The 27,487-nt window shown below is 41.1% G+C and overlaps 1 protein-coding gene across 1 annotated transcript in view; it reads left to right on the top strand.

Annotated features, from left to right (window-relative positions):
• PGM5 (phosphoglucomutase 5) overlaps positions 1-27,487 on the top strand; it is a 178,406-nt gene that overhangs the window by 127,016 nt on the left and 23,903 nt on the right. Inside the window, exons 8-10 of the mRNA XM_055091871.2 lie at positions 43-178; positions 4,193-4,376; positions 19,539-19,673. Of these exons, the coding sequence (XP_054947846.1) occupies positions 43-178; positions 4,193-4,376; positions 19,539-19,673 (455 nt within the window). The remainder of the gene's footprint in view (positions 1-42; positions 179-4,192; positions 4,377-19,538; positions 19,674-27,487) is intronic.

The raw sequence follows: 27,487 nt of genomic DNA on the forward strand, positions 1-27,487 counted from the left end.
CCCACAAATGAATGCTCAGCAGAATTTTTCTTTCACCTTTAGGCTCTGACCACCTCCGAGAGAAGGATGGCCTCTGGGCTGTCTTGGTCTGGCTCTCCATTATTGCTGCCCGGAAGCAGAGTGTGGAGGAAATTGTCCGAGATCACTGGGCCAAATTTGGCCGCCACTACTATTGCAGGTGAGGAGAAGGGGAAGGGTCTCTGTATGGACCCTGAAGAACTACTCCTAGAACAGGTTTCTAAAACTGATGGGCTAGAACCTTAAAAAGGAGGCATCTTCCCAGAAGATCTGAGGAACACAGAGGCTGGAGCTGAATCACCCCTTATAGATAGTTGGGGGTGGTGTCAAAGGCTACCAAGCTGGAAGGCACCAATTTCCTTTCCCCTGGTGACATCACTCTTTAATCTTTTCATCAATGCCTATAAGGTAGGTGGCCCTCTCAAGAGGAACTCTGAACTGCAGAGCTTTGAAAAGTTATTTGGTAACTATCATGGCTGTGAGAGCCGTGCAGTCAAACCAGAGGCATTTCTTGTTGGTTTTCCATTCATATTTATCAAGTAAAAAAGGCAGACACAGAAGCTGTGACAGGTTGGAGTGCTTTCATAATCCTCTCTCTACCTCTGTCTTACCTCCTCACCAATAATCAGATTCAGTGTCCAAGATGCCTGAGCTGGCACCCCTTGAAGGAACCTCATGGTTCAAGAGCCCCAGATATTGTTAAAGTTTTGTCCTCATGAAAAGAGGTACAGGCCGGGTATGGTGGCTCACGCCTGTAATACCAGCACTTTGGGAGGCCGAGGCAGGTGGATCACCGGAGGTCAGGAGTTTGAGACCAGGCTGACCAACATGGTGAAACTCTGTCTCTACTAAAAATACAAAAATTAGCTGGGTTTGGTGGTGCACACCTGTAGCTACTAGGGAGGCTGAGGCAGGAGAATCGCTTGAACCTGGGAGGCAGAAGTTGCAGTGAGTGGAGATCGCGCCACTGCACTACAGCCTGGGCAACAGAGTGAGACTCCATCTCAAAACAAAAAACAAAAAACAAAACAAAACAAAAAAACAGAGAAAAAGAAGTACAGAAAAGGAAACCATTATTTTGGAAGGAAGAAAAGGAAAGATCAGTGGGTAGGAGCTTAGGGTTGGGGGTCTATATCACTTTCCCGTTGTTTAAGTGAATGAAAGTAAGAGTATTCTGGAAGTGTGGTTACTTGCTAGGAGTGTGAACCTAGGTATGCTAGATATGTGTACATAACAAGAACCAAGCCATGGGTTAGGAGGAGGGAGTAGGAAACGATGTTAACTGTAAAGAACTTGGAGGTGGGGCAAGGGAATCCTTGGGTAGTCTCAGAGACTCTGTATTAAAAGCAGAAAGATTGTGACTCATTTTGCTTTGTTTATGAATAGTTAACTACTTTGAATGTTTGGTTGTGTTTCAAGAGCTTAAGGGACAGAAAGAGAGCTTTAGACTTTCCTTATAAGGTGATTATTCCTTCTGTTAAGAAGCCTTTTACTTAGATATGTATCAGAGAATAAGGAAGCCCATGATTGTACTCGTTAAAATCAAAGAGATTACAACCTTCTGGGAGATGTAAACAACAACAACATCACATTCTTAGTTCCCATTTAGTCAAGAAAGCTGGGGATGTGATAGCTTGCAAAACAACTCAAATTATTCAGTGTATCATAAAAAATGAATTCTCAGGACAGGTAGAAACTTGGTTTACTCATTATTTCTAACAAGTACCAAAACCCCCTGATTCATGTGTGTTTTCTTTTCCTGGCATACCAAGAGTTAATTGGCACATGACATTCTTCTATTGCATGAAGCTGTTACAAAACATCCAACCTGACAAAATATATTATGATTGACAACCTCTGGCCTAGTGAGATCGCTTTGAGTCAGAGATGTGGTCCTCATAATTTGTGAAATGATTATCTAGGTTTCTGCTGGTGTCTTGAATAATTGGTGTTATGGTAACTGTATTTATAATGTAGTTTATTTTTTGTGGCCAAGAGCTTACATGATAATTACTTCTTCATAATAAATACCATATTTGAGAATAATATGCAATACAGATTTAATTTCTTCTAGGACATTGAGTTATGTTTCAGATTTCTTTCCAAAAAGATCACAGAGATAAAGAAAAAGGGAGGAGAAAATACATAGAATGAAAGGTAAACATTTCCTTCAACCCCCAGCAAATGGCAAATTAAAAGGTGCTTGTGAAATGTAATTATTCCTAGCTTGACAATTTTCTTGGCAGGCTGAAAATAATAAAACAATTTCACTTTAACTAATACTGAGCCTGAATATCTGAGAAAATCTTCCAGATTATTTTTCTTGTATGAGTAGACCCCAGAAGGAATCTTCCATTTAAAGATTTCTTCCTTGAAAGTGTGTTGTTATTGGTGGTGATCAGACGGGGATTTGGGGGTGGAAGGCAGTGCTAGATCCTGCTTGTATATGAAGGTGAACGTTTGGGCAAACAGATCTGATGATTCTCAACCCTAGACTGAACGTGATCTATCATATTAGTGGATTTTTTTCAACTCCTGAATCTCTTTCAATGCCTCTCTGTCTCCTGCTAGACTCTCTTCTCCTGTCTTCCTGCCCCTTTCTCCTTGGTTGAGTCTCTACCTTCTCCAAATGTCTACCTTTAAAGTGACTGCAGTCTCAGAATATATGCCCTGCTGAAAAAGAATGTTCTGAGGGAGTTCCTTTTTTTTCCCTCTGAGGCTGAGAAAAAAACACCTTGTGTAGGAGGAAGAGAATAAAAGAAAGGGATGTAGATGCAGGGGACACATTGCTAGACATGGTATTATTCCATATTTTGCATCTTGGCTAACATGCTGATGTTTACTGGATGTCTTAAAGATCTTAAGTGGAAAAAAGTAGTAACAACTATTCAGAGCTTCCTTCTTCCAGTTCACTCTGAGAACTCACATCCTTTCTCTATGCTACAGGAAGCCCAAATGTAAGATCCTCCAAGTGACTTGGGTGCAGCTGCCCCTCCTATGGCTTCCTTCTTAAACAGACAGTCCTAGGTGTGCCATTAGGTCTCAGCCAAGACCATCTGACATTGTAAAATATAGTTTATTTATGGTGGTGATGGCAAATAAAAGTTGTTAGCTGTTTTTAAGCACAAGTGCCTGGCACTGTGCCAACTCTTGGTATACATCATCATATTTTAAACCCCACAATGACAAATGCAATTGGTATTATTTTTGGTCTTTTATTTTATTTTTTCTAATTGACTTCCAGCCCCATTGTTACATTTAATACACTTGGCTAGGAGGACTTTTTTGAATGGAACAATTGTGATATTTCTTCCAAGTTTCCAAGAGTTCTATAGTGTGCTCAGTTCCTCTTCTCCCTTTCTTTTTACCTTCCTTGATTTTTCTCTCTTTCCTTCCTTCCTTTCCTTTCTCCCATTTTTCATTCCATTCTACTTACATAGAACTTACTATGTACTAGAAATAGCAGAGAACAAGACAGCTCCTGGAGCTCACGTTCTGGTGGCCAAAGACAGACAATGAATAGGTAAACAAATATACAAACAAGATACATACAGTTTGGGATAACTACCAAAAGAAAATATGAAGAGTGATGAGAGAAGAAGACGAGTGGGGAAGCTGCCTTAGATAGATGGTCAGAGAAGGTCACATTCTAATGGTGACAGTGGGTTTGAAAATGGAAGGAAAGAATGAGCCTGGTATTTGAAGAGCTGGCAGAAGAATGTACAAGGTAAAGGGAACACACAGCAAGCACAAGGGCCCAGAGGCAGGAAAGGGTGCAATGTCAATGTGCACTGGAGAAGAGACCAGTGTGGCTGGAGCCAGTGAACAATGATAAAAAGACAGAACAAAAGTCGAGTCAAAGAGGTGGGCAAGGGCAGATCCCACAGTGCCTGATAGACCAAGGTTAAAGTGTTGAGTTTTGTTCTCAATGTGATGGGAATTTATAGAGGGATTTAATAGAAAGAAAGTGGCATGATTTGATTTTTACAAGATTACTCTGGCCGCTGTATGGGGAATGGACTGTAAGGGTCAGATGGAAGAGGGGAGATGAGTTGAAGGTGCATTTCTGTGCTGTCCTTCCCTGGAAACAGAACCAATGATTAGATAACTGTAAGTGGGCCACCCAGTTGCTGGTTCTCTGATTAGGTTTCTGTTCCTCCTGTGTCCTCACCAGGTTTGACTATGAGGGGTTGGATCCCAGGACGACATATTATATCATGAGGGACCTGGAGGCCCTGGTCACAGACAAATCCTTCATTGGCCAGCAGTTTGCTGTGGGGAGCCATGTCTACAGTGTGGCGAAGACGGATAGCTTTGAATACGTGGACCCTGTGGATGGCACTGTGACCAAGAAACAGGTACTTGCTAGGAAATCACTAAGATGGGTTATCAGGCAGAACCAGTGGCCAAAATGTCCTAGAACTGGAGAGGTCCTTAGGGATGATCTAAGGTGACCTCATTTTATAGATGAGAACTGTGCAGCCAGGAAAGAGGAAAGCCCTTGATGAAGGACACCTAACAAGTTAGTGCACAGGGTAGATTAGAACATGGGCTTTCTGTGGCCAGGCACAGTGGCTCATACTTGTTATCCCAGCATTTTGGGAGGCCAAGGTGGGAGGATCACTTTTGAGCTCAGGAGTTCAAAACCAGCATGGGCAACAAAGTGAGACCCCCATCTCTACCAAAAAAAAAAAAATAGCTGGGCATGGTGGCACACAATTGTAGTCCCAGCCACTTAGGAGGCTAAGGTGGGAGGATCACTTGAGCCCAAGAGGTCAAGTCTGCAGTGACTCATGATCACACCATTGCACTTCAGCATGGGAGACAGGGTGAGACCATGTCTCAAACACACACACACACACACACACACACACACACACACACACACACACAACAAACAAACAAACAAACAAAAAACAAAAAAACACAAAAGAACATGGGTACTCTATGTCCAGTATTTGTCCCACTTGGTAATGGATAGACGAATATGTCAAATAAATACAGACCCAACATTTCCTTCTGAAATGTTTGTAGCCTGCAGGTGTTCATATGTGGTGGCCATTATTGGTGACAGATTCAGAAAAGTTACCAAGAACTAAAGATCCCTGTCCTTGGGGCCTCAGTGAGTCAGTCCTTGGAAATGTGAAGTCAGGAGCTCAGCTGGCATCTTTGAGCCCCCGTGCCCTGGATAGGTCTTTTCCAGTTTTGGACCACATTCCCACTTCCATTTTACAAACTTTTCTTAGATCCAAGTCTCATTTTGATGTAGAATTCAAGAGATATAAAATAATGTGCCTTTTAAAGTATCCTTGGGATATTTTTGCTCACCAACAAGGAAGGCTCGGAAACCACTCCTTCAAGGGAATGGTCTGATCCGCGCTCAGTTATGGATTTTATATAATTGCAAGAAGCTTGTCTGTTGAGCTTATTTGTTTTGCTGTTAATGCAGTATTCCTCTACCTTATATCTTCCTCAGTGTACTCAGTGCTTGGATACCTTTTCCTTAGATTTTCTTTAACTGTTCACATCAGGCCAATTCTGCAACTGGATCTCAAGTTCATCTATTTATTTCATTTCCCCTCCCCCTCCATAACTCTGACTGTTGGTTTTCATTTTTACACTGGAATGTGTTTGATAGGGTTTGGCTGTGTCCCCACCCAAATCTCATCTTGAACTGTAGCTCCCATAATCCCCACGTGTCATGGGAGAGACCAGGTGGGATGTAATTGAATCATGGGGGTGGGTTTTTCCTGTGCAGTCTTGTGGTAGCGAATAAGTCTCATGAGATCTGATGTTTTTATAAAGGGCACTTCCGCTGCACATGCTTTCTTGCCTGCTGCCATGTAAGACATGTCTTTGCTCCTCCCTCGCCTTCCACCATTATTGTGAGTCCATTAAACCTCTTTTCCGCTATAAATTACCCAGTCTTTGGTAATTCTTCATAGCAGTATGAAAATGGACTAATACAGTATTGATTTCCCCCAACCTCTTCTACACTCTTCTGTCTGAGCTCAAATGTAGCTATAAATGGATACATGCTGCCAGGATCTGCTCTTGGGAATTTTTCTGGTAAAGAAAGAAGGAAGTTTTTTGTTCATTTTCCCAGATTCCAGGACCCAGGTGATATCTTCATTGGCTGGTGGTCCTGAGACACACTAGAGCTTCTTTGCAGGTCTGGGTTTAGCTCAAGGGGGGTGATGAGAGACCAGTTATTTAATACTTAGCAGCATTCCCATTGTTGGCAAGTTACAGATGGTTCCTTTGCTACCGTTGGTCCTGTTGGGTAGAGGTGGAATCCCTGCATAGCAGTGTTGTTGAGACCCTCTCAGGATGTCAACATGCATCAGCATTCAGCCCCAGGGATAGTTGAGTCTGGGGTACACTTTAGGTAACATAGTGCAAAATAAGCATACTTTTCAAACTATAGACATCTGAAAGACATATTTGAATTTAAATAAACTAGTATTCTAAAATAACCATTAAGTACCTTGGTGCATTCATTCAGTGGATATTTATTGAGAGCCTACCAAATGCATAATTTGTTTTTTTTTCATGGTACAGTTTTAAAATATAAATATATAGTATCTTTATTGATATATAATTCATATACCAGATGGTTCTCTCATTTAAAGGGCACACTTCAACAGTTTCTAGTATATTTACAGAATTGTGCAGTTATCACCACAACCAATTCAGAACACTTTCATCGCCCCAGAAAAGAAATGTTGTGCTCTTTAGCTGTCATCTTCCTTCCAACATCCCTCCAACCCCCAGCCCCTGGCAACCCCTGATCTTTCTGTCTGTATGGATTCGCCTATTTGGGACATTTTATATAAATGGAATCATATAATACATGGTCCTTTATGACTAGCTTCTTTCACTTATTGTAATATTTTCAGGGTTCATCCACTTTGTACCATATATCAGTACTTATTCCTTTTATTACCAAGTAATATTCTATCACGTGGATGTACCACAGTTTGTTTATCCATCCATTTGCTGTTGGACGTGTGAGGTATTTCCACTTTTTGACTATAATGCTGCTGTGGACATCCATCTACAAGTTTTTGTGCAGAGATAGGTTTTCAATTCTCCTGGGTACATACTTAGGAGTGGAATTGCTGGGTCAAATGGTATCTCTATGTTTAACCCTTAAAGGAACTGCCATATGGTCTTTGTAAGCAATTGCACCACTTGACATTCCTGCCAACAGTATATGAGGGTTCCAGTTTCTCCACACCTTTGCTAACCCTTGTTATTATGTCTTTGTGATTTAAAAATACTGTTATTTTAAAACAACCTACTATATTATGGATTATTTTTAAATTAAGATAGAAGGAGATTTGATTTCTATAAGGAGAAACAGAACTATATCTCTCTGTTAGCAAAGTTCAGAGGAGACATAATACTGCCAAGTGTCTGCTTCCTACAGGAGGCAGGTTGTTGTGGTTCTCTTCAGTATTCTCTTGTGTTGGAGTCAGATAGACACAGGATTGAAAGCTGGCTTTGTCACTGCCTAGATTTGTGATTTTAGGCATATTATTTAACTTCTTTGAACCTCATCTTGAGGGGAGGAGCTAGTGATAATTATCACACATGCATCATGGGGAAAGTTTGAAGAGAAAGTCATGTGAAGCCTCAGGTACAGTGGCAAGTACCTAATTGATGCTCAAGAAATATCAGTTCCCTCCCCTTGACCAGAATCCTTAATTTGATTGAATATCAGTTCAAGAAAAGGATACAACTATTCTCTCTCTCTCTCTCTGTGTCACACACACATACACACACACACACACACACATACACAAATCAGGTGTATATTTTTAAAAGTAATAATCAGTGTACCCTAGGGTTAGAAAATGCTCACCCAACTCTTCTATTTATTCTATTTTAAAAGTACTTTGCAGTAAAATTTGAGGCTCAGATTGATGATCCCAAGGTAGTGGGAGATTCCCAGTTGTCTCTTGTTTGGGTTAAATTCTACTTACTTAAAAAAAAGTAGATAGCAGAAATAATTTTCAACAATGAATTGTTAAAATTTGTGCTGTTCCTGTTTTATCCAGAAATTCTCTTCAAGAGCAGCTTTCTGCTCCAGAGCACCCAAGGCAACCTTGGTGCCACTGTAAATCGTGTGAGCAGTGGTTGGGTGTGCAGGCTTGAAGTCAGAAAGTTTTGGGTTTGAGCCTCAACTCTGCCACCTCCTTGCTGGGTTATCTTAGGCAAGCTATTCAACCCCCCTACACCTGCATTTTTAAAATCTGTGAAATAGGAATAATAACTGTGGCTGTCTCATATAAGCGTTTGGGAGAATTAAGTGAGATGACACTTATAAAATCCTGGCACATAACAAATGATAACAATTGGTTAAATAAAATTATTTAGGTTTAAAAAAAAGCATCCTTGGGAAAGACTGTAGCATTGAATGAACCAGATATGATAAGAAAAGCAGGAAAAAAAACACACAATTTTGCAGTGTCACATAAAGATTTGAGAAGGCCCCTTCAGTTTCTAAGTCATCTGGGAATTGATTCAAACTCACATTTCTCCCCCTCTCCCATCCCCCAGCACACACACTCTGCTTTAGAAAGCGAAAGGTTTTTTAAGGCAGCTTGGTCTCCTTTATGTCCTTGACCTGAGGTCAGAGTCAGGAAATAAACCATGGAAAAAAATCCTGTTTCACATACATCTCCAGAGATAAAGTAGAAATGCTTCTCCATCCAAAATGAAATTAAAATCCTGTTCTGGTGATAACCACCCCACTACTGCCAACCCTGCTGCTGTGGAAACGTTCAGTGAAGTCTATCCTGCCTGGCTTTATGGGACCATTCAAGGAGCAAGAAGGAAACCCTGAAGTTCTCAACCCCTGACATGATTTCCCAGGGACCTCCCTGGCCTCAATGTGGCATGTTTGGTTTCATGGGATTTACTATGGCTGCCTCCAAGTGTCTAATGCATGTGTGACCTTGGATGCCAAGAGAAAAGTTGATGTGTGCTTTCCACTATACAGGGCCCAAGAGAGACTCTGTTTGATTTAGAAAGCATTTTCATGAGGCATGGTTCAACAACTGCAGTTCTTCCTTCTATCTTCATGAGGATATGTCACTATTTTCAAGTGAAATCTAGTCACATGAATGACTGACTGATGCTATTTTCTTCAAGTATAAGTGGAAAAAAGTAAGCCTATAGCTACAATGAGAATAGGGGAGCACTTTGATCAAATGGCTAAGTAGTTAAAGGAGTTCCCAGTTTATACCTTCTAAAGAGATAGGACAGAGAGGAGTTGTGTGATTCATGTGGGTTGCAGGGTGAGCCACTCTTTCTTCAGGGGTGACTTCATTGTGCAAACATCGAGGGTTTCCATCCATCATGCTAGGTGATCTATTTCTTCCCTTCACCATCAATACCCTAAAGAATATTATCAAGATTGTCTCTTACTATGATCTTTTCTCCATCTCTAACATGTGGCCTAAGTCCTGGAATCTCCACTCAGTGCCACAGTTGTGAGCCTCCCCCATGTCTGATAGAAGGAATACTCCAATCCTGGTATTGTGAGTGAAGGACAGTGTGACAGAAATGGCTCCACACTGAGAGACAGCATATTTCCACTATGGTGGGTATCAGTCCAGAACCATGACCTATATTTTGAAAACTGATTTGAAATGAGAAACCTTGACACTTCAGGAGCAAAATTTAAGCAACTGAGTCTCTTTTTATGACTCATCCTAATCCTATGTTGTTGTTGTTGTTTTCTTTTTTCTTTTTCTTTTCTTTTTTTTTTTTAGACAGAGTCTGGCTCTGTCGTCCAGGCTGGAGTGCAGTGGTGTGATCTTGGCTCACTGCGACCTCTGCTCCCGGGTTCAAGCGATTCTTGTGCCTCAGCCTCCTGAGTAGCTGGGGCTACAGGCGTGCACCACCACGCCCAGCTAATTTTTTTATACCTTTAGTAGAGACAGGGTTTCACCATGTTGGCCAGTCTGATCTCAAACTCCTGACCTCAAGTGATCCGCCCACCTCGGCCTCCCAAACCAACTCCTATATTTCTAACAAGCTCAGAAATCATGAAACTCTTCCAGTGCTGAAGTCATTTGCAAGTCACAGTTCAGCTGATGGTTAAAAAGCTGATGTAAATAAATGCATACCAGTTAGGTGATGTGGAAAACCAAATCCAATTTGATTATGTCAGGCTAACTCTGAGCTGATTAATACCTCTTCAAGTTAAGCAGGCTATGTGGAAACATTTTGATGTTGTCCTTAACCTGGAAAAAAAGAACCGTTTGAATTTAGTTCAGAGAAAAAGCACACTTTGAAGACTGATTTTGAAGTCAGTTTTCGTTTAGAGTTGTTATTTTAATTTGCAAGAAGGTGTCTGCTCTTTTTAATTTCAGTGTTTAGAAATAGTAAATTGGCAATCTCAAAGTCACATTTTATTTCCAGCATGTGGTGTTTTAATATGTACCTTGATGCAACAAACCCCTGGTCAGCAAATATGAAGCAGCTCACTAAGGTGTTGTCCCCAGCACTGTATAAAAGCAACTGAATCATATCAACTGGAGAATCTGAAGCTTTAAGATTGAGTTCTTCTCTCTTCAGAGTTAGCTAGTCAAATTTCAGCTTCAACTTTTTGTTTTTGTTTTTTGTTGTTGTTTTGTTTTTTGTTTTTTGAGATGGAGTCTCGCTCTGTCACCAGGCTGGAGGGCAGTGGCATGATCTTGGCTCACTGCAACACTGCAACCTCCACCTCCTGGGTTCAAGAGATTCTCCTGCCTCAGCCCCCCGAGTAGCTGGGATTACAGGCATGCGCCACCATACCCGGCTAATTTTTGTATTTTTAGTAAAGACAGGGTTTCACCATGTTGGTCAGGCTAGTCTCAAACTCCTGACCTCAGGTGATCTGCTTGCCTCGGGCTCCTAAAGTGCTGGGATTACAGGCGTGAGCCACTGCGCCTGATCTCAACTTCAACTTTGATCACATTCTAATCAATGAACTAATTGAGAGACTATAATTGTAACAATTTATCCTTGTCCCTTTTGCTGGAGTGCCATTTGCTGGAGTGTGGTTTGCGCATCTGGAAGTAGAGCCTCAGAAATCATTTTAGTCACACTGATTAACCCACCTATAGAATTTAGTTAAATCTGAAAGTTAGCATACCCACAAATAGCACTTCTACACTGAGTCACAGAACTGTTTAAGTGAATGGGCTATTATCACATTTAGTTTATTGTGATTCGATGTGGGTTTAAAAAAAACCTTTTTCTTTGAAAATTGTGATGTTGAAAAGAATCTCTGCAATAAACATATATTCCTTTCCTAACTTAGTCTAATATGGTGAAGGTTGTTAGAGGCTGATTCATTTACATCTTCATCTATTCAGTGAGTATTTACCAAACACCTACTAGACGCCAGTCAGCTCATTGGCACCGAGGATACAACAGTATTCAGGACAGTTGAGATTCCTGTCTGCTGCTTAAAATCTAGCAGGGAAGATAAATTGATATTAAACTTCAATTACTGTAGAGTTTGTTGAACGGTATTACAGAGGAAGAACTTATTTGGTGTGCATAGTGGGGGAAACTAGACTAGGGCTCTAGAAAGTTCTCCATAGAGAGGTGATATCTAAGTTGTACTCTGAAGAATGGGTAGAAGGCAGCCCAGGTGAAACCATTTTATCAGACTCTTTGCTTTTCTTCAGTCCAATGTGGTTGTTATACAGTTGTTTAGCTCTCCAGATAAAGAGCTAAGGTTTCCTATAGGCATTCTCAATGGGATGCTACAATAACTGTGATTAGGATTCTCAACTTCAGTGCTCACTCTACAACACTGTAGTTGGGGAAAATAAAGACAGTCGGGCTCTGTATTGCACTATGGCTTGTGCTAGGACATTTTGAAAACCAAAGGTTTAAAAAAATAATTTCTACTAGCCACTTTTCCTGTGATTTTCCTATTTGTCCTCTGAAGGCCAAACGCATATTCAGTACTTTATAATGACCTGTCAGCTGATTTGAAAATAAAATGGGAAGCTGGGTGCAATGGCTTATGCCTGTAGTCCCAGCTACTTGGGAGGCTGAGACAGGAGGATTGCTTGAGTCCAGGAGTCCAAGATCACCCTGGGCAACACAGCGAGACCTCATCTCAAATTTTTAAAAAAGCGAGAAAGAAAATAGAATGAGGGAGACCCTGTTTCTGGTTAGTCGGGAAGTTCTCATCTCCCTGTTTCTGGTTAACTGGAGTATTGTTATAAAGAATTACCTTCTCCTGGCATAAGTTGATTGCTTTAGAACTATTGTCTAAAGTGTCAGTAGTAAAATTGTCCTAAAATGTGTAGCAAGCGTGTAAGCATTATCGAATGACAACACAGTTACTTTCTATTGGAATACTAATGTCTCTGTGTTGTCGGGTGGGTGAGCTTCACCAGGAAATATAAATATAAAAGAGAAAAGCTGCAAACGATCACAGGAACTAAGGGAGGAATCTATGCCGTTGTCTGGGTAAAGTGTGCCTGAATCCAAAATATCCCAGAACTCGGGTGGATATTGTGTGAACAGGGATCAGCAGTCATTGGCCAAAGAAATGGGGAAGTAGAAGGTGCATGATTTTGTTCCGTTGTTCCAGTTTTGAGAGTTGGAATTTGGATGAGGAATAGCTTTCAAGTCTTCGCCCTCCAGCAGCCCTCTCATCACCTAGCATGGCTTTTCTAGGTGAGTGCTTTAAAAGAGCGTGTAAGGAGTCACTTGACCTTGATTTCCCCAGATAGTTCTTTGCAATTGTTAGCCCCCAAGAAGGCTGGTTGGTTTTTAAAAGGGGCTGGGTGAGAACTGCTCCCAAGAGCAGGGCAGCTGAGTATGGCTGTGCAGTCAGCACACTGCACAATGGTACCCAGCCTAATGGGGAAGGAGAAGCTGAAGTCCAAGCCAGCTGAAGGAAGGATGGTTTTCTGCAATTTATCCATGCTGGGGGTAGAGGGGGGCACCTGTTTTTAACTCACACAAAAGCACCATATGGAGTAACTGCTGCCTTGCTCAACCACTTTTGAACTCATGCTCACAGCTAACTCTATGAATTATTAAACAAAGAAAAATGGGTAATTCTAGGTGGGTTTTTTTAGTGTGTGTGGAAAGATACGTCTGTTCAATCCAAATCTCCTGCTTTCTAGGCTGCATGCCCACTTCTACAAAATATGGTTCAGATGTTATGAAGCAGTATCTTCACCTTGACGCTTTCCAGATAAATCGTTGTGATTTCCTGTGGGAGATAAGATCTGAGTTAGGCTCGCAGAGTCTCTCTCTTCCAAGGCTGTCCTGTCTCCAGGTTCACATGCCTGCTGTGGCCAACTGACTATATATGCGACACTGTACCAGATTGCAGGGCCATATGCTGTTTTCCCCTGGAATTCATCCTAAGTCAGTATTTGACTAGGTCCAATGCTGCCAAATAACTGTTGGTAATGTACAGTTCACCCTTCCCTGCCTGGCTGCAACATGTCCTACAGTCTCCAAACTAATATCTGGCAGTTCTGTGTGTATTTAGCAACTTACAGATTTCCCTGTATTGATTTACACAAGGGTTTATTTTTAAAATTAAAAAAATAGTAAAAACCCTAACATTTATTTATCAAACATTTATCAGATACCTACTCTACATAAGGCTCTGTGTCAGCTTTGGGAAAAATACAAAACATAAGATATTGTTCAGATATTTCGCATGAGAAGCAATGTGTGAATATCAGTAGTTGCATATGGTTCAACTTCAGATTGTAAGCCTAGAGTCAGAAGACCTAAATGGAAGTAAATGAAGCTCCTCCATTTACTAAATACGTTACCTTGAGCAAGTGTTTTAACTTCTTTCTTTTCAATAAAAAGAGAGATTGGCAAGAATGACTCTAAGATCCTTCCTTCAGGATGTTAAGATCTGACACTCACAACAACCCAATAAGCTAGGCTGTATTATTTTTCAACTGCTTTTTAGGAAACTAAGGCTTAGAGAGCTTAAGTGACTCAAGACCACCAGCTAAAAAAGTGACCAAGCCAGCATTCTAGCCTGAGTTTATCCAGTTGCTATTCTTGTATCATTTCCAAACTGACTCTTCATAAACAGTAAATCAAAGAGGGGGCAAATCCAGGGAGAAAAAGAGATGCTACAGTGATAACTGGAAGCACACTGAAGGATTTTTGTGTGGAGATAGCTGCATATGGACAAGGGATATGAAATCCTTTATCAATCATTCTTCACTGGGACAAAGCTAAGGTGAGCAGAACTCGACTGTCATCATTAAAGCTCACAACCACAGGCACTGAAAAGTAAGGAAAACACTAAGCTGGAACTGAAGTGCTCTTTTGATACCCACCCTCCTCCCCACCACATAATTAACATTGTCTTCTAATAAAGGAGAGCGTATTTTTCCCTTTTTTGAGTGTGTGGCTATGTGTCATCCTGGATATTCCGGCTACTCTAGCTGCTGTGGCTAGGGAGATATCATGAATTCTTTCACAGTTGCTCCAGGAATTCCTTCGAAGATTGTGCTAAAAAAAAATAATGTCAGATGGTTCAAGAGGTGGTTCTGCTGCTGACAAGGCCCCAGGGGGAAGCTTTCAGGACTCAGTGGCATGAAGTTGTTTTATTAGCCTCACTGTGTTAACAGCCCTCTTACGATCCCAGCCCAGTGAGAGCCTGTGTATGAAACCTTAAATCCTAAAGGGGGACCTTCCTTATAACGGACATGTAGCACAGTCCAGTCACTTGATAGATGAGGCAAGTGACCCAGAAAAAATAGGTTATTGCAATTAGTTACTGCACATTAGAATCACCCAAAGAGCTTTTAAAATCCTAATTCCCAAGTAACACCCCAAAAGAATTAAATCACAATGTTTGGGGTGGGAGCCAGGCACCACCATTTTTTAAAGACCTCCCACTGATTCCAATATGTAGCATTTTGCAATTAATGAGCTAATGGTTTGCCTAAGGTCATACATCTGGGGACAAGAACCCACCATGGTTCAACTCCATTGTTTTTAGCCAAAACTGGCCCTTGTCTTAAGACATCTTAAGAAACGGTGGAGGAATAAACAGTCAAGCCCTGCCATGATGATGCTATGCCAGGCACTTTCTATTTATTAGTTTATTTTTTGCAACCACTCTTCAAGGTAGATACATCAGCTCTAGTTCACCATGAAGAACGTGCATGTGTTTTCATGTAGCCTGTGGATCCTTGCTAAATGCGAAGGCAGGCTCTCTGAGACTGCCTCAGGGGGACTGCAGTGGTGCTCACTTTAGTTGTCGAACATGCAGTGACATTCATTCAACAAGTGTTTATGGAAGGTCTACGGTGTGCCAGGCATTGTCCTAGGCTATGTGGATAAAATGATGATGAACGAGGTATATAAGGCTCTGTCCTCCCAGAGCTTGTTAGCTAATGAAGAACCCAAAGTCATAACTCAGCAAGTCCAAAATTTTAAGGTTAACACTGCGGTGGAAACTTGTTTTATTCATTTTCACTGAGCCTTGTTTCTTCAAGACTTGTGGCGGCAAAAACACACATAATGAAGTTGTTAGAATATAAATAAGAAACATAAATCAAGACTAGGGAATATATAAGTAAGAGTAGAGTCAAGAACAGAAGAAGAAAAATTTATAGTCATGCAAGTCATAAGGATCCACTTGGGCTGAACCTCAAATTTGGCATTAAGTATCCTGGCAGCCATATCGAAAAGGGAAATGTGGTTAGTTACAAAGTTCTTATTGTCAGAAAGAAAAAGAATACAAGTTCCTTAGGGAAGGAAAGGCTTTCCTAATACTTGGCTCTTGAAGGAATGTCTCAGGCAGAGCTTCATACAGCCTCTAACAATATTTCTACTAGTGACTACAAAAGTGGATTTTATAAGACATAGCTTGTAGCATCCTGCAGTAAAAGTGAGAACATAAAACTAAAGTGCAATTTAATAAATTCATTTATGTTAGGAGTAGGTGGTGAGAGGTAAGTTGATTTGAGCCAAGTACAGGTTCAGATGAACCTATGACTAGAAGCTGGAACACCAGGGAATGGAGGGATTTTATATCCTTATAACAATCTTCATAAACATAATTTCTCTCTACTGAGATTTTGACAATTCAAATGGTTATATTTTCTATCTTATGCTGTAGGGATAAAAGGCAAGTATTCTATGTTGTGAATAATGTAATGCCTTATACCAGGGGTCAGCAAACATTTTCTGTAAAGGGCTAGGTAGTAAATATTTTATACCTTGGGGGCTAGATGGTCTCTGCCACAACTATTCATCTCTGCCACTGCAGCACAAAAGCAGCCATAGACAAGATATAAATGAATGGACACGACTGTGCCCCAATACAACTTGTTTCATAAAAGTAGGTGGCAGGTCAACTTCTTACCTACAGGCTACATAGTGCCAACCCCTAGTATAACCTAAAAAATAAATGCGAGTATTGGTATTCTTTCATTGAAATTCAGGAACAATTGGAAACTTTGCAAATCTTGGTCAGTGGTAACTTTGGCTTCATAGTTTAAATGCTATTGGGCGATGACACATGATGGAAAGAACATGGCTCATGTCTGGGTTGCAAATTCATTAAGTTCGTTGAAAGAACATGCAGATCCCAAAGCAATCCAATACAGCTATTCACACATAAAAGGGGCCCTCAGCAGACATGGTGCTGGGATTGTTGCAGCACAGAACTAGGCTGGCTCTAAAGAAACCCTTACATTCCATGTGGAGAAGGAGAATTAATGATGTTCCTCACCTGGAATGGTCTTGAAAAGCAACATGGATTCTCAGTTAAGATCTCATGGTTAGTTTCCTAGGAAAGAGGGAAGATGCTGGACCATTTCCAGTAGGCTGATGCATGCTATTCACATCTTTATCATCTTTCCAAGTGAGAAATCTATTCCAGGCTACCAGACATAGCCTAACAATCTTCTAGGCATGCAGCATGTAGTACAGTCAAAGACATTATAATTAACCTCGGGGGAAAACAATAACATTATTTCATTTTTAAAAGGCTTAGTTATGAGCAGATAACACATGTTTATAGTTTGTTATGACCTGAATTCTTAAATTTCCCCTCACTGCCCAAAAATGAATCTGAGACGTTAATTGTTTAATGGGAGGTACTTTAAAGGGTTGAGTCTGGGGGCTCATCAGAAGAGGTAATCCCAAGTAACTTGGAATCTGCAACAGGTGGGTTAGGACCTCATCCTTAGATATTGCTTTAACCAATTTATGGGTAAGCCATAGTTCTGAGCAGAGTCACGTGCTCATGCGCCCCATGTGTAGTGACAATGGGAATGTAGGCTTAAACATATGTAACAGCTTCAAAAGAGTTTGTAAAAACAAGGCTGTGAATATCAATATAATTGTGAGTCCTTTGGGGATTTATTGTAGGTTTGAACGTAATTTGAAATACAGTGATTTGTAGACAGTCAGTAATTGCTTCACTTGCTCCATTTGGAATTTTGTAACTATTCACTTCTCCAGCAGCATAAGGTGGTTAAGAAGACAGTTTCTGTTCATTGTAAAAAATTACTCCAGGCTTAAGGAGGACAATTATTGTGTCTTTATATTCATATACCCAGGATTTAGCACAGTGCCTAATCCATAAGGGCCACTCTAAAATGTTTGCCCAGTGAATAAACCTGGATAACATCATCCTGTCTGCAAAGCCAGTATTACAGAGTGATTGGTTGCCAGTAGGGGAGATAGCTCCCTTTGGTTACACAAATTGTGGCAGACATTGAACCACTCCAAAAGAAACTAAAGCTATTTATTTGGGGATTGAAACAAAAAAGCCTACACAACTTGAAAAAAGCAGAAAGACACTCAGATGGAACCATAGTGTCTCCCAGCAGATATCACCAGATGGGGGTGGGGGTAAATAATTGCAGTCACATATGCAGCAGGTATATATATTTTTACTAATGGCTTATTCTTAAACAGGACTTGAGGCCAGAGAAATTTCAAGGATAAATTGCTTTGGGAGAATGCCTGATATCAATGTCTCCTGAGACATAGAAGTTTTCCAAAATAACAAATCACCAGATATATTATTTTGTTGCCTCCTCTTCCTTCCCCTGGCCCCTGCCAATATGCTTATTTACAAGAGTTACCTTATCAGTTGTCTTAGGAGAACACATTTCCTTCAACAGAAGTCACAGTATCATCTTATGGTCATAATTTTACAATATCCCTGCCTCTACTGAGAAGAGATACATAGCGAATGGAGATGTGCTGAGCCAATGAGGAATTAATCCTAGGCAGCACTAGTAGATGTGGCCACAGCTCTGGCCCCACCCCACTCTGGTGGTCAGGCCAAAAAAGAAGTCAGGTAAGAAGTGTGAAAGGAAATTCAATCTTGGGACCCCCAAACTCATTAAGCCACAGGGAAAATTCAAGCTGGGAACTGGGTCATGCAAACATGCCTCCCCCTTTTGGTTCCTAAATAAGATGACTACAAGATGAAAAGCTACATGCCTCCCCCATATTTTGCCCACAAGGGAATTCCCAGTGAGCTGCTAGATCTTTACTCTAAAGGTGTTTCTATTAAAATTTCACCATGGCAATATAAATTGATAGTTTATAGATGCAGTCACCCCTGGCCCACCAGACACAAATGCATATCTGATTGTTCCCCTGGCCCAGTTTTGTCTGTTATCTTATATAAAATGCAGATTCCCTGCAATTTTCCTCTGCCTCATTTGTCTGTGTCATCTTATGTTAAAAAAAAATGCAGATTCACTGAGCCAGACAAAGGCATGAAGGACTATTTTTCCCTACCCACCTCTTACATGAAAATTGTGTACTTCTCAATATCCTGCCCTTTCCCCTTTAAATTTGGGCCTTCAAAATCATCTTTGGAGAAAGGCATAGACCTGTCTCCTAGGTGTGCGTCCTTAACTTTGGCAAATAAACCTCCTAAAATAATTGAGACTTGTCATTTTTCTCGATTGACAGAAGAAAAGACAGAGCCAAGAGGATGGCAGTGTACTTGGCTACCCCCAGAGCCTAGCTGAGGCTCCAGCCCTGGGCACTTCACTGGAGCGTTCCCTTGCCAGCAGAGGAACCTGCAGCCTAACCTCATGCTGGGGTAACCTTAATGTGGGCAATCCGTCTTACTGTAATAGACAAATTGCCTACTTTCACTTAATCCACAGATTTACAAGGGACAAACTTTGGCCCTAGGAATATTTATTGAATATCATTTCATCCTTGTGACTTCCACTTCTTTCTGATTCCCATATCACTAGCCCAAGAGAACTTGAGTATCTGTTCACAGCTTTGCTCCTCTTTCCCCACATTAACCACAAAGCAACGGAAATAGAATAAAGAGACAAATGGGTAACTCTAAGTAGGTTCATCACATTCATTACATGCCCTGTATCCAGAGCCAATATAAATGGTCTTGATTCTGATTGTGTTGAGGTATAAAAACATGCTGATTTCTATGGCAGGTATTAATGATTATTACTTGTGTATTCATTTGCTCACTGCTCCATTCTGGATATTCTTGGTCTCAGGGCCTAAGGATCATTTTCTCGGATGCATCACGGCTCATCTTCCGGCTCAGTTCCTCCAGTGGTGTGCGGGCCACCCTCAGACTGTATGCAGAGAGCTACGAGAGGGATCCCAGCGGCCATGACCAGGATCCACAGGTACAGAAACAGCTGTGCTCCCAGCAGTGTGTCTCGCAGCTCCTGGCAAATTTAGAGAGCTCCATGGGCCTTTAGTGGGGCTATTTTACCTCCTGGAAAGCTACATGATAATTTCAGCTGGAGGACAAGCTCAGGGCAACTCCAAGCAAGTTTAATTCGTTCATTACAGTGTTTGAAACAGAAAAATTGCTCTCTCACATCTATTTGTAATCCGTTTAGACCAGCATTTCCCAAACAACTGTCCTCTCTTGACTGTTGAGTGGTTTGTTAATTGGGGTAAAGAAAAAGCACCTTTTATAGACAAGGAAATTTAGCGTTAGAATCAAACTGGTGAAACTCTCAGAGTCTTGACTACGCTTATGTAAATTTTGAATCTCCAGACATTTGGACCATGATCTTGAGGTGCCAATACAGATGGGCTTTGTCTCTGAGATTGCTACATTGTCCACTCTGAGAGGAGAGGATATAGGTGGCCTTTTAAGTTAAGGAAGCACATTGACAAGGCTAAGCCAGACTGTGTTTGGCAAAGTCTCCTCATGTTTTCAACAATAAGGCTAATTAAGAACTCAGAAAAATCGTAAGTAACACAACCATGAGCCTCTCCACTCCCACATTCATTAAAGCTCCAGCCAACATTAATTAATACCAGAAATGACCCACTTTAATGTTGGGTACTTCAAGCTGTACAGCTGGCTGCTCCTGTCTTCTTGGTGTCTTCAATCTGGGTTTTGAAGCAAGGTCCTTGATAAGATGATTTTTTGACATGAAAACATTGGTTCTACCTGCCATACTTCCTTTGTGGAAAAGTAGAGAAACAGAGAAATACTCACTGCTACTCATTTTAGAGGTGCTCAGAATTTCTAGCTATAATTTGCCCTGATGGAGTAAGATACCTGGCAGGCTTTTCTTTCTTTGTCAGTAGTTTAGGGGTTTTTTTGTTTTGTTTTGTTTTGTTTTGTTTTTTTCATGGTCTGTTTCTTTGGAGAGTCTCAAAGAACTTGGCAATAATGGGTGCTACAGATCCTTACACCTGACCCTACAGCCAGAAGATCTGTCTGGAGTAAAATCATCCTAGATGGGACAGGAGAGGCTGGAGGAGGCTGAGAGCTATTCTCAGGGTTACCAAGAGCATGAGTGGGCAAAGCATGTGGCCAGCATGAAGCTCTTAGCTCTTCCTCTCAGGATCATAGCCTTTCCATGCAGGGGATGGGACACACTCTGCCAAAATAATTGGTTAGTGCGTACATTTCACCCAAGATAGTACCAAATCATGCAAGAATTTGGGGCTTACCTTGTCTTTCCGAATAAAACACTATTCTACATCTCATGTTGGGGAGGGAGATTAAAGCAGGGGCCTAAAAGTCCAGAGCTACGTATGTGAGGAATGATATTCCTGGCCTCACCAACTCTGACTCACTCTGACTCCGGGCTATTTTTTCCTCAACATTCTTTTCCCTATTTGCACAGGGCAAGTGGCTGTGATATTTGCTTATTTTTATTTACCCTCTGCACTGGACTGAGACCAGGCCATTAGACAAGTGTCACAACAATCCTATACACACAAGAGTCTCTCCCTGAGGCAGTCCACAAAAGCATTGCTTTTTTTTTTTCTTTTCCCAAGGCTTCCTTTGAAGCTGAAAGCCTCCATCAGCCTACTTTTAGAAGGTCATGTGAGTAAAGGAAACATAAGTCATGCTGGTTTTGGTCCCCATGACTGCACATTTCTCATCCTGTTGGTGGAAAGAATTTGCCACTTTGAAGGGTTGGCGAATCCCTTCACTGACGTTGCTGTTGGAATTTCTGATTTCCCCTCCCTTCTCCTCAGAAGCAAGAGTTTTCCTAGACCTGGCTCAATGGGCCCCCCAGTATGTAGCACATGATCTAGCTAAAAGTTTTACATTAAAATAGAACTCCTTGTTAAAATACCATACATCATTGACTCACCAACTTAAGCCCTATTGCATAATACATTTGAGTCAGGATATAACATAGAGTAAGATTTTAAAAGAAATCTAACCACCTAGGGGAAAGCAAGAAGATTCTCTCAGCAGGCCAACCTGTCTTAATTACTGCTGAACTCTACCTAAGCCTTTAAGTGGGAGCATTTTGGGGGCTCCTTACAGGGTTGCTTTCCAGGACCACCTGCTTCTGCCTTCTAAAAAGCCTTTGATTAACTGTTGAACAGAGATCAAAGTAAGATGTACTCCTGAAGCTGCTAGTGTTATTCCTGATCAGGGCCTGACTGGAAAGACCTGCTTGTGTTGCTTTCTCAGCTACCAAAAGAACCCCTTCCACCTTCTCTAATCTGCAGAGATTCCATTGCTGATCTTGTTCCAATTCAACAGGTAGTTTTTGATGTTTTACCCACTCTAACCCAATAGCCATCTACACTTAAATTATTTTGCAAGAGAACAGAGAGTTCCCTTCAACTGGCTTATTAATATCTGGCTATTTTACTTTGGCCATGGATAGTTTCTTTTCCAGACATTTTGAACACATGTGAACAGAGCATGTTTTAAGCATTTACACTGATTGCCCTGCAGACATACTCATAACAATCCTAGTGATGCAATTAGGAAAACTTGTGATATAATCTATATGCATTTAGACCATACTCACATGTAGATTTTCCATTTGCATCCTTTTGTAGAACAGTGATTATGCTATTTAAGTTAATATCAATTTCTTATCTACATCAAAAATATTTTTTAAAAATTATATCCATATGTGCCTACGAATTGGTCGTAAGGAGAGGACGGGCCGGGGAGGGCCCTGATGAGATGGGCGGGTTCTTGCCCTGATCCCACTCTGTGTCCTTGGTAAATCAGGAAGGAAAGCTTCCAAAGGCTTGTTGCTGGAAGACTACCTAGTTTTTTAAAATACAAGTTTATTTTAATTTTACCAGCAATCAGTAGGCCTTCAATGAGCCCTCAAACCAGCTGGTAATCATTTGGAAAAAGGAATGAGCCAAAAGGGTTTAAAATCACAGGTAACCAGAAACAGTACAATTGTTTCCATTTTCTTTCCCATCCAATTTATTAGCAGGGCTGCTATATTAGCTTCTCGTTGACCTTCTTCCCTTGTCCCTTTCAGCCTGTGGGTGGAGTAGTTAAGGAACAATAGAAGATCCAAAAGGAAAAGGAAGGAGAAGTTTTGTTAAGGGCTAGGAAAATCACAGACTGATAATCAGCCAGTGGCTAATCAACCCTTGGCTTTAGTACTTTCAAGGCAGAATACAGTCACACCCGATCTCACCCCAGTCCTTGGGAGGGGCCTGATTTTCCCCCAGTCTTCCTGAAAATTGAGGAATTTAAGTATTTGTTTGTTTGTTTGTTTGTTTGTTTTTTGAGAGGAAGTCTCACTCTGTGGCCCAGTTTGAAGTGCAGTGGCATGATCTCAGCTCACTGTAACCTCCACCTCTTGGATTCAAGGGATTCTCCTGCCTCAGCCCCCCGAGTAGCGGGGATTACAGGTGACCGCCACCATCCCTGGCTGATTTTGTATTTTTAGTAAGGACAGGGTTTCACCATGTTGGCCAGGCTGGTCTCAAACTCCTGACCTCAAGTGATCCACCCGCCTCGGCCTCCCAAAGTGCTGAGATTACAGGTGTGAACCACCACATCCGGCTTTAAGTATGTATTTTTGATAAGCTGTACCTAGAAGGCTTTAACAACTAATACCTAAGAACCAGGCCCCTCATATTTATTCACCTGTCAAACCAAAGGTCATCTGTCATTTTGTTCTACCTGTTCTTAATAAGACTTTGTAATCCAGAAATAAAGTATAGAGCCATTTTGTTTTACATAGGAAGAACATATGATTTGTCATCTAAACCAGAATACAGATGCTCCTAGATTTACAACAGGGTTACACCCCAATAAACCCATCATAAGTTGAAAATGCATTGAATACACCTAGACTGCGGAACATCACAGCTTAGCTTAGCCTACCTTGAACAAACTCAGAACACTTACATTAACCTATGGTTGGGGAAGATCATCTAACACAACCCCATTTTATAATAAAGTGTTGAATATCTCATGAAATGAATACTGTACTGAAAGTGAAAAAATCGGTGTATGGGGACTCACAGTATGGTTTCTACTGAATGTGTATCTCTTTCACACCATCATAAGGTTGAAAAATCATTAAGTCGATCCAGCCAAAGTTGGGGATCTGTACTTTTGTGAGCGAAAGATAATAATTGTAATTATGTTTAGATTGTCCCCAATAAACCAGGAGACATGATTACTCTAGCTACCAGCCTGCATCCTCTCTTAGAACCGCATCTCTTTGGAGATGGCTTTCTAAGAAAACTAGCAATGAAACCTGGAAGGAAAGAGGGAACATACAGAAATGAGAAGAGTCAGCTCAGAGGTTCTCAACCCAGGCAGGCTGCACATCAGAACCACTCAGGCAGCTTGGTGAAAGTACCCATGCTTTGGCCCCAGTCCCAGAGATTCTACTTTAATTGTTTTGAGGTGGGACCTGTAGTTTTTAAAAAATTTCCCAGATGATATTAATTAGACAAGTGCATCTCAAACTAATTACCGGCCAATCACCTTGGGAATGTGTTAAAATGTGGATTCTGACTCAGGTATGAGGAGGGCCAGAGATTTTGCATTTCTAACAAGCTCCCAGGCAATACTGTGCTGCTGGTCCAGGAGCCACCCATTGAATAGCAAAGAGCTAGGTGAACTGTGAAGTGCTAGCAGCAGGACCTTGAATTCTTTAAAACTGTAGAATGAGCAGCACCTGTTTTTAATACCATTCCACACATCGATCTCTGTCTTCTAGACTTCTATTTCTGTTGCTTATTGGATTCCACCTGAATGTCTTATAGACATCACCAACTTGACATGTGCAACACTGATTTCCCACCAGCCTCCTGTGCACTCCTCCAAAACAAACTCCAGCATGCTGCTTCTTTCATTCTTCTCCATCTCAGTAAATGGCAGCTCCTAAAACATGTTAGATCACCTCATAGCTCTGATAGAATCCTCCCCTCCACCTCATTTAGAGAAGAGCCCAAACCCTTACCATGATCTTGAATGACATACTGGAAATGGCCCCCTTCTCCCTCTGACCTCATTTCCTATCTCTTTTCCTGCTTCTTTCTCCACTCCAACTGCTGTTTGGTGAACATGACGAGAATGCTCTGCCTCGTGTTAGTTACGATGGCTGTTCCCTCTGCCTGAAATGCTTTTCCTTCTGACATCTGCATAGCTTGTCTCCTTACTTCTCAGTAAGGGTGTCCCTGGCCACCTAATATAAAATAGCCCTCACATGCAGGTACTTCTTACTTCCCTACCCTGCTTTGCTTTCTCCATGGCATTTATCCTCATCATATATATATATTTATTTTATTTTATTATCTGTCTCCACCCAGTAGAATGGAAGCACCAGGAGGCTGGGACTTTGTCAGATTATTTCCCTGTATCCCCAGTGCACCTGGTACATGGTAAATGCCCAACGCAGTTTTGCCAAATTATTGCAATATTGACCATTAATTACTTTGGAATCTCTCAGCCCAATTATATCACACAGGAAGCTGAAATATTCTGTACTCAGGATGAATGTTGGTGCTATCATCAGGTTTCCTCCTATGACTGAGGTCTTGAATAAAATAAATGCCATTTTTAAGGTCCCTACAACATGCAGGCTCCATTCTAAATACATCCTTTATCTTATTCATCGTTCCAGTGGCCTCATGGCAGAATTATCCTGCTTTTGCAGGAAAGGAGACTGAGTCAGGGAGCAATTCAGATTCATGGAGTAGGTAATTTCTGGATTGGAGGTTTAAACTAAGTCTTTCTTATAACAAAATCCACATTGTCCATGTTAACGTTGAAGGCCCAGAAGAGAATTTCTTTTTATTTGTGCTTGAGTCCAAGGCTACCTCTGGAGCCTCAGTACAGTGTTATTGAGAGGTTTTTTCCTCAGATCAATCAATTCTGTGATTCCCTGACACCAACTGGGTGCAACAATTCTATTCAAGTCAGTTCTGACATTATCTGGATTTAGCCCAGACCCCACAAGTTAAGGGCTCAGTCTCACAAGATTGCTCCTACTAGGAATGCCAGCTGCAAATGGGGTGCACAGGCTACCCACATTTTTGCCTTGCCAACTACAAATTTAGGGTTTTCTACAATCCCCCTTCAGATTTAATAATTCACTAGAATGACTCACTGACCTCAGAAAAGTGCTTCGCTTAGCATTACTGGTTTATTATAAAGGCTAGAACCCAGAACCAGCCAAATGGAAGAAATGCTTAGGGCCAGGTGTGGAGAAGGAGTGTGGAGCTTCCATGCCCTCTCTGGGTAAGACAGCCTCCAGCACCTTGATGTGTTCACCAGCCTGGAAGCTCTTCAAACCCTGTTGCTGGAGGGTTCTTATGGAGTTTTCACTAGGTAATTATGGTTGATTAAATCATTGGCCCTTGGCGATTGGATTTGGTCTCCAGCCCTGCTCCCCTCCCTATAGGTCACGGGGTGGGGCTGAACATTCAAACCCTCTAACCACCTGTTTGGTTCCTCTGGCAGCCAGCCCTCCACCTGAAACTATGTTGGGGCCCACCAAGAGTCACTCACTAGCATAAAGTCTGCTGTGGCTGAAATAATAACAAAGACTCCTATCATTCAGGAAGTTCCAAAGGTTTTAGGAGCTCTGTGCCAGAAATTGAGGACAAACACCAAATGTATTTGTTATTCCACACTGTTAAAAGAAGTTTAGCCTAAAGCTGCCTCCTTACATAATTTAAGTTTGGCCTAAAGGTTTTTCCATACATAGTGAACTATGACCTGACTGGATGTGTAAACAGACTGTAACCTACTCTTGTGACAAGTAGCTGAGTCCCAGCCAATCACGGTGGCTGAGTTTCAGCCAATTACAGGCAGCCAGTTTTTCAAAATATGTTCAAATAAGGCAAAAACTGAGCTGTAACCAATCCAGCTGTTTCTGGACCTCACTTCTGCTTTCTGTACTTCACTTTTCTTTTCCTGTTCATAAATGTTATCTGACGTCGTGGCAGCTCCAAGTTGCTCTGAACCTATCTGGTTCTGAAGGCTGCCTGATTCAAGAATCGTCCTTTGCTCAGTTAAACTCTTAAGTTTAATTTGTTTAAGGTTTTTCCTTTAACAACAGTTAAACTCTTCAGTTTAATTTGTTTAAGGTTTTTCCTTTAACAACAGTTGTAAAAGTGAATAGCGTCTTAAAAACAACCAGTTTTCTGTACTAATTTTGAATTAGCAATGAATAGGATTTAGAAACATTATGAAAATAATAATGTTCTAAATACATATTGGATATCTTTTCTAGTTCATAAGGGATCTAGAGTGAGTAGTCAAAAACTTGGAGAATAAAGTAGAAATGGATATAATACATATGATGTGAAAGAGAAACAGAATGGAGTTCAGAAGTCACATTCACTTAGCCATTCACTTTCATGACAAGATAAAGATTTTTGTATATGTATATGCGTGTACATGCATGTGTGTATGAGAGCAAGATTTGGGGATCATACTAGGTATATATGATTTAAAGAGCTAAAAGTTGTGCCTCGGTCCTGGTTTTGGGTCAAGTTTGGATTACAGTTTATAGCCCCCCAAACCCTGAAAAAAAATTATATTTCCTCTCCTTACTTTCCCATATGTAGTTAAAAATGAAAACAAATTCAGCTTTAAAAATAAATAAAAACATGTTGTTATTTAAAAAGAAAACCTGAGCAAGGATATATTAATAGCCATATATATGAGGGAAAACATGAGAAAATACCTCATTTTATTTTTCTCCTCAGAATTTGGTCGGTATTGCAG

Source organism: Pan paniscus, chromosome 11 (assembly GCF_029289425.2).
Source record: "Pan paniscus chromosome 11, NHGRI_mPanPan1-v2.0_pri, whole genome shotgun sequence".
Taxonomy (NCBI): Eukaryota; Metazoa; Chordata; class Mammalia; order Primates; family Hominidae; genus Pan; species Pan paniscus.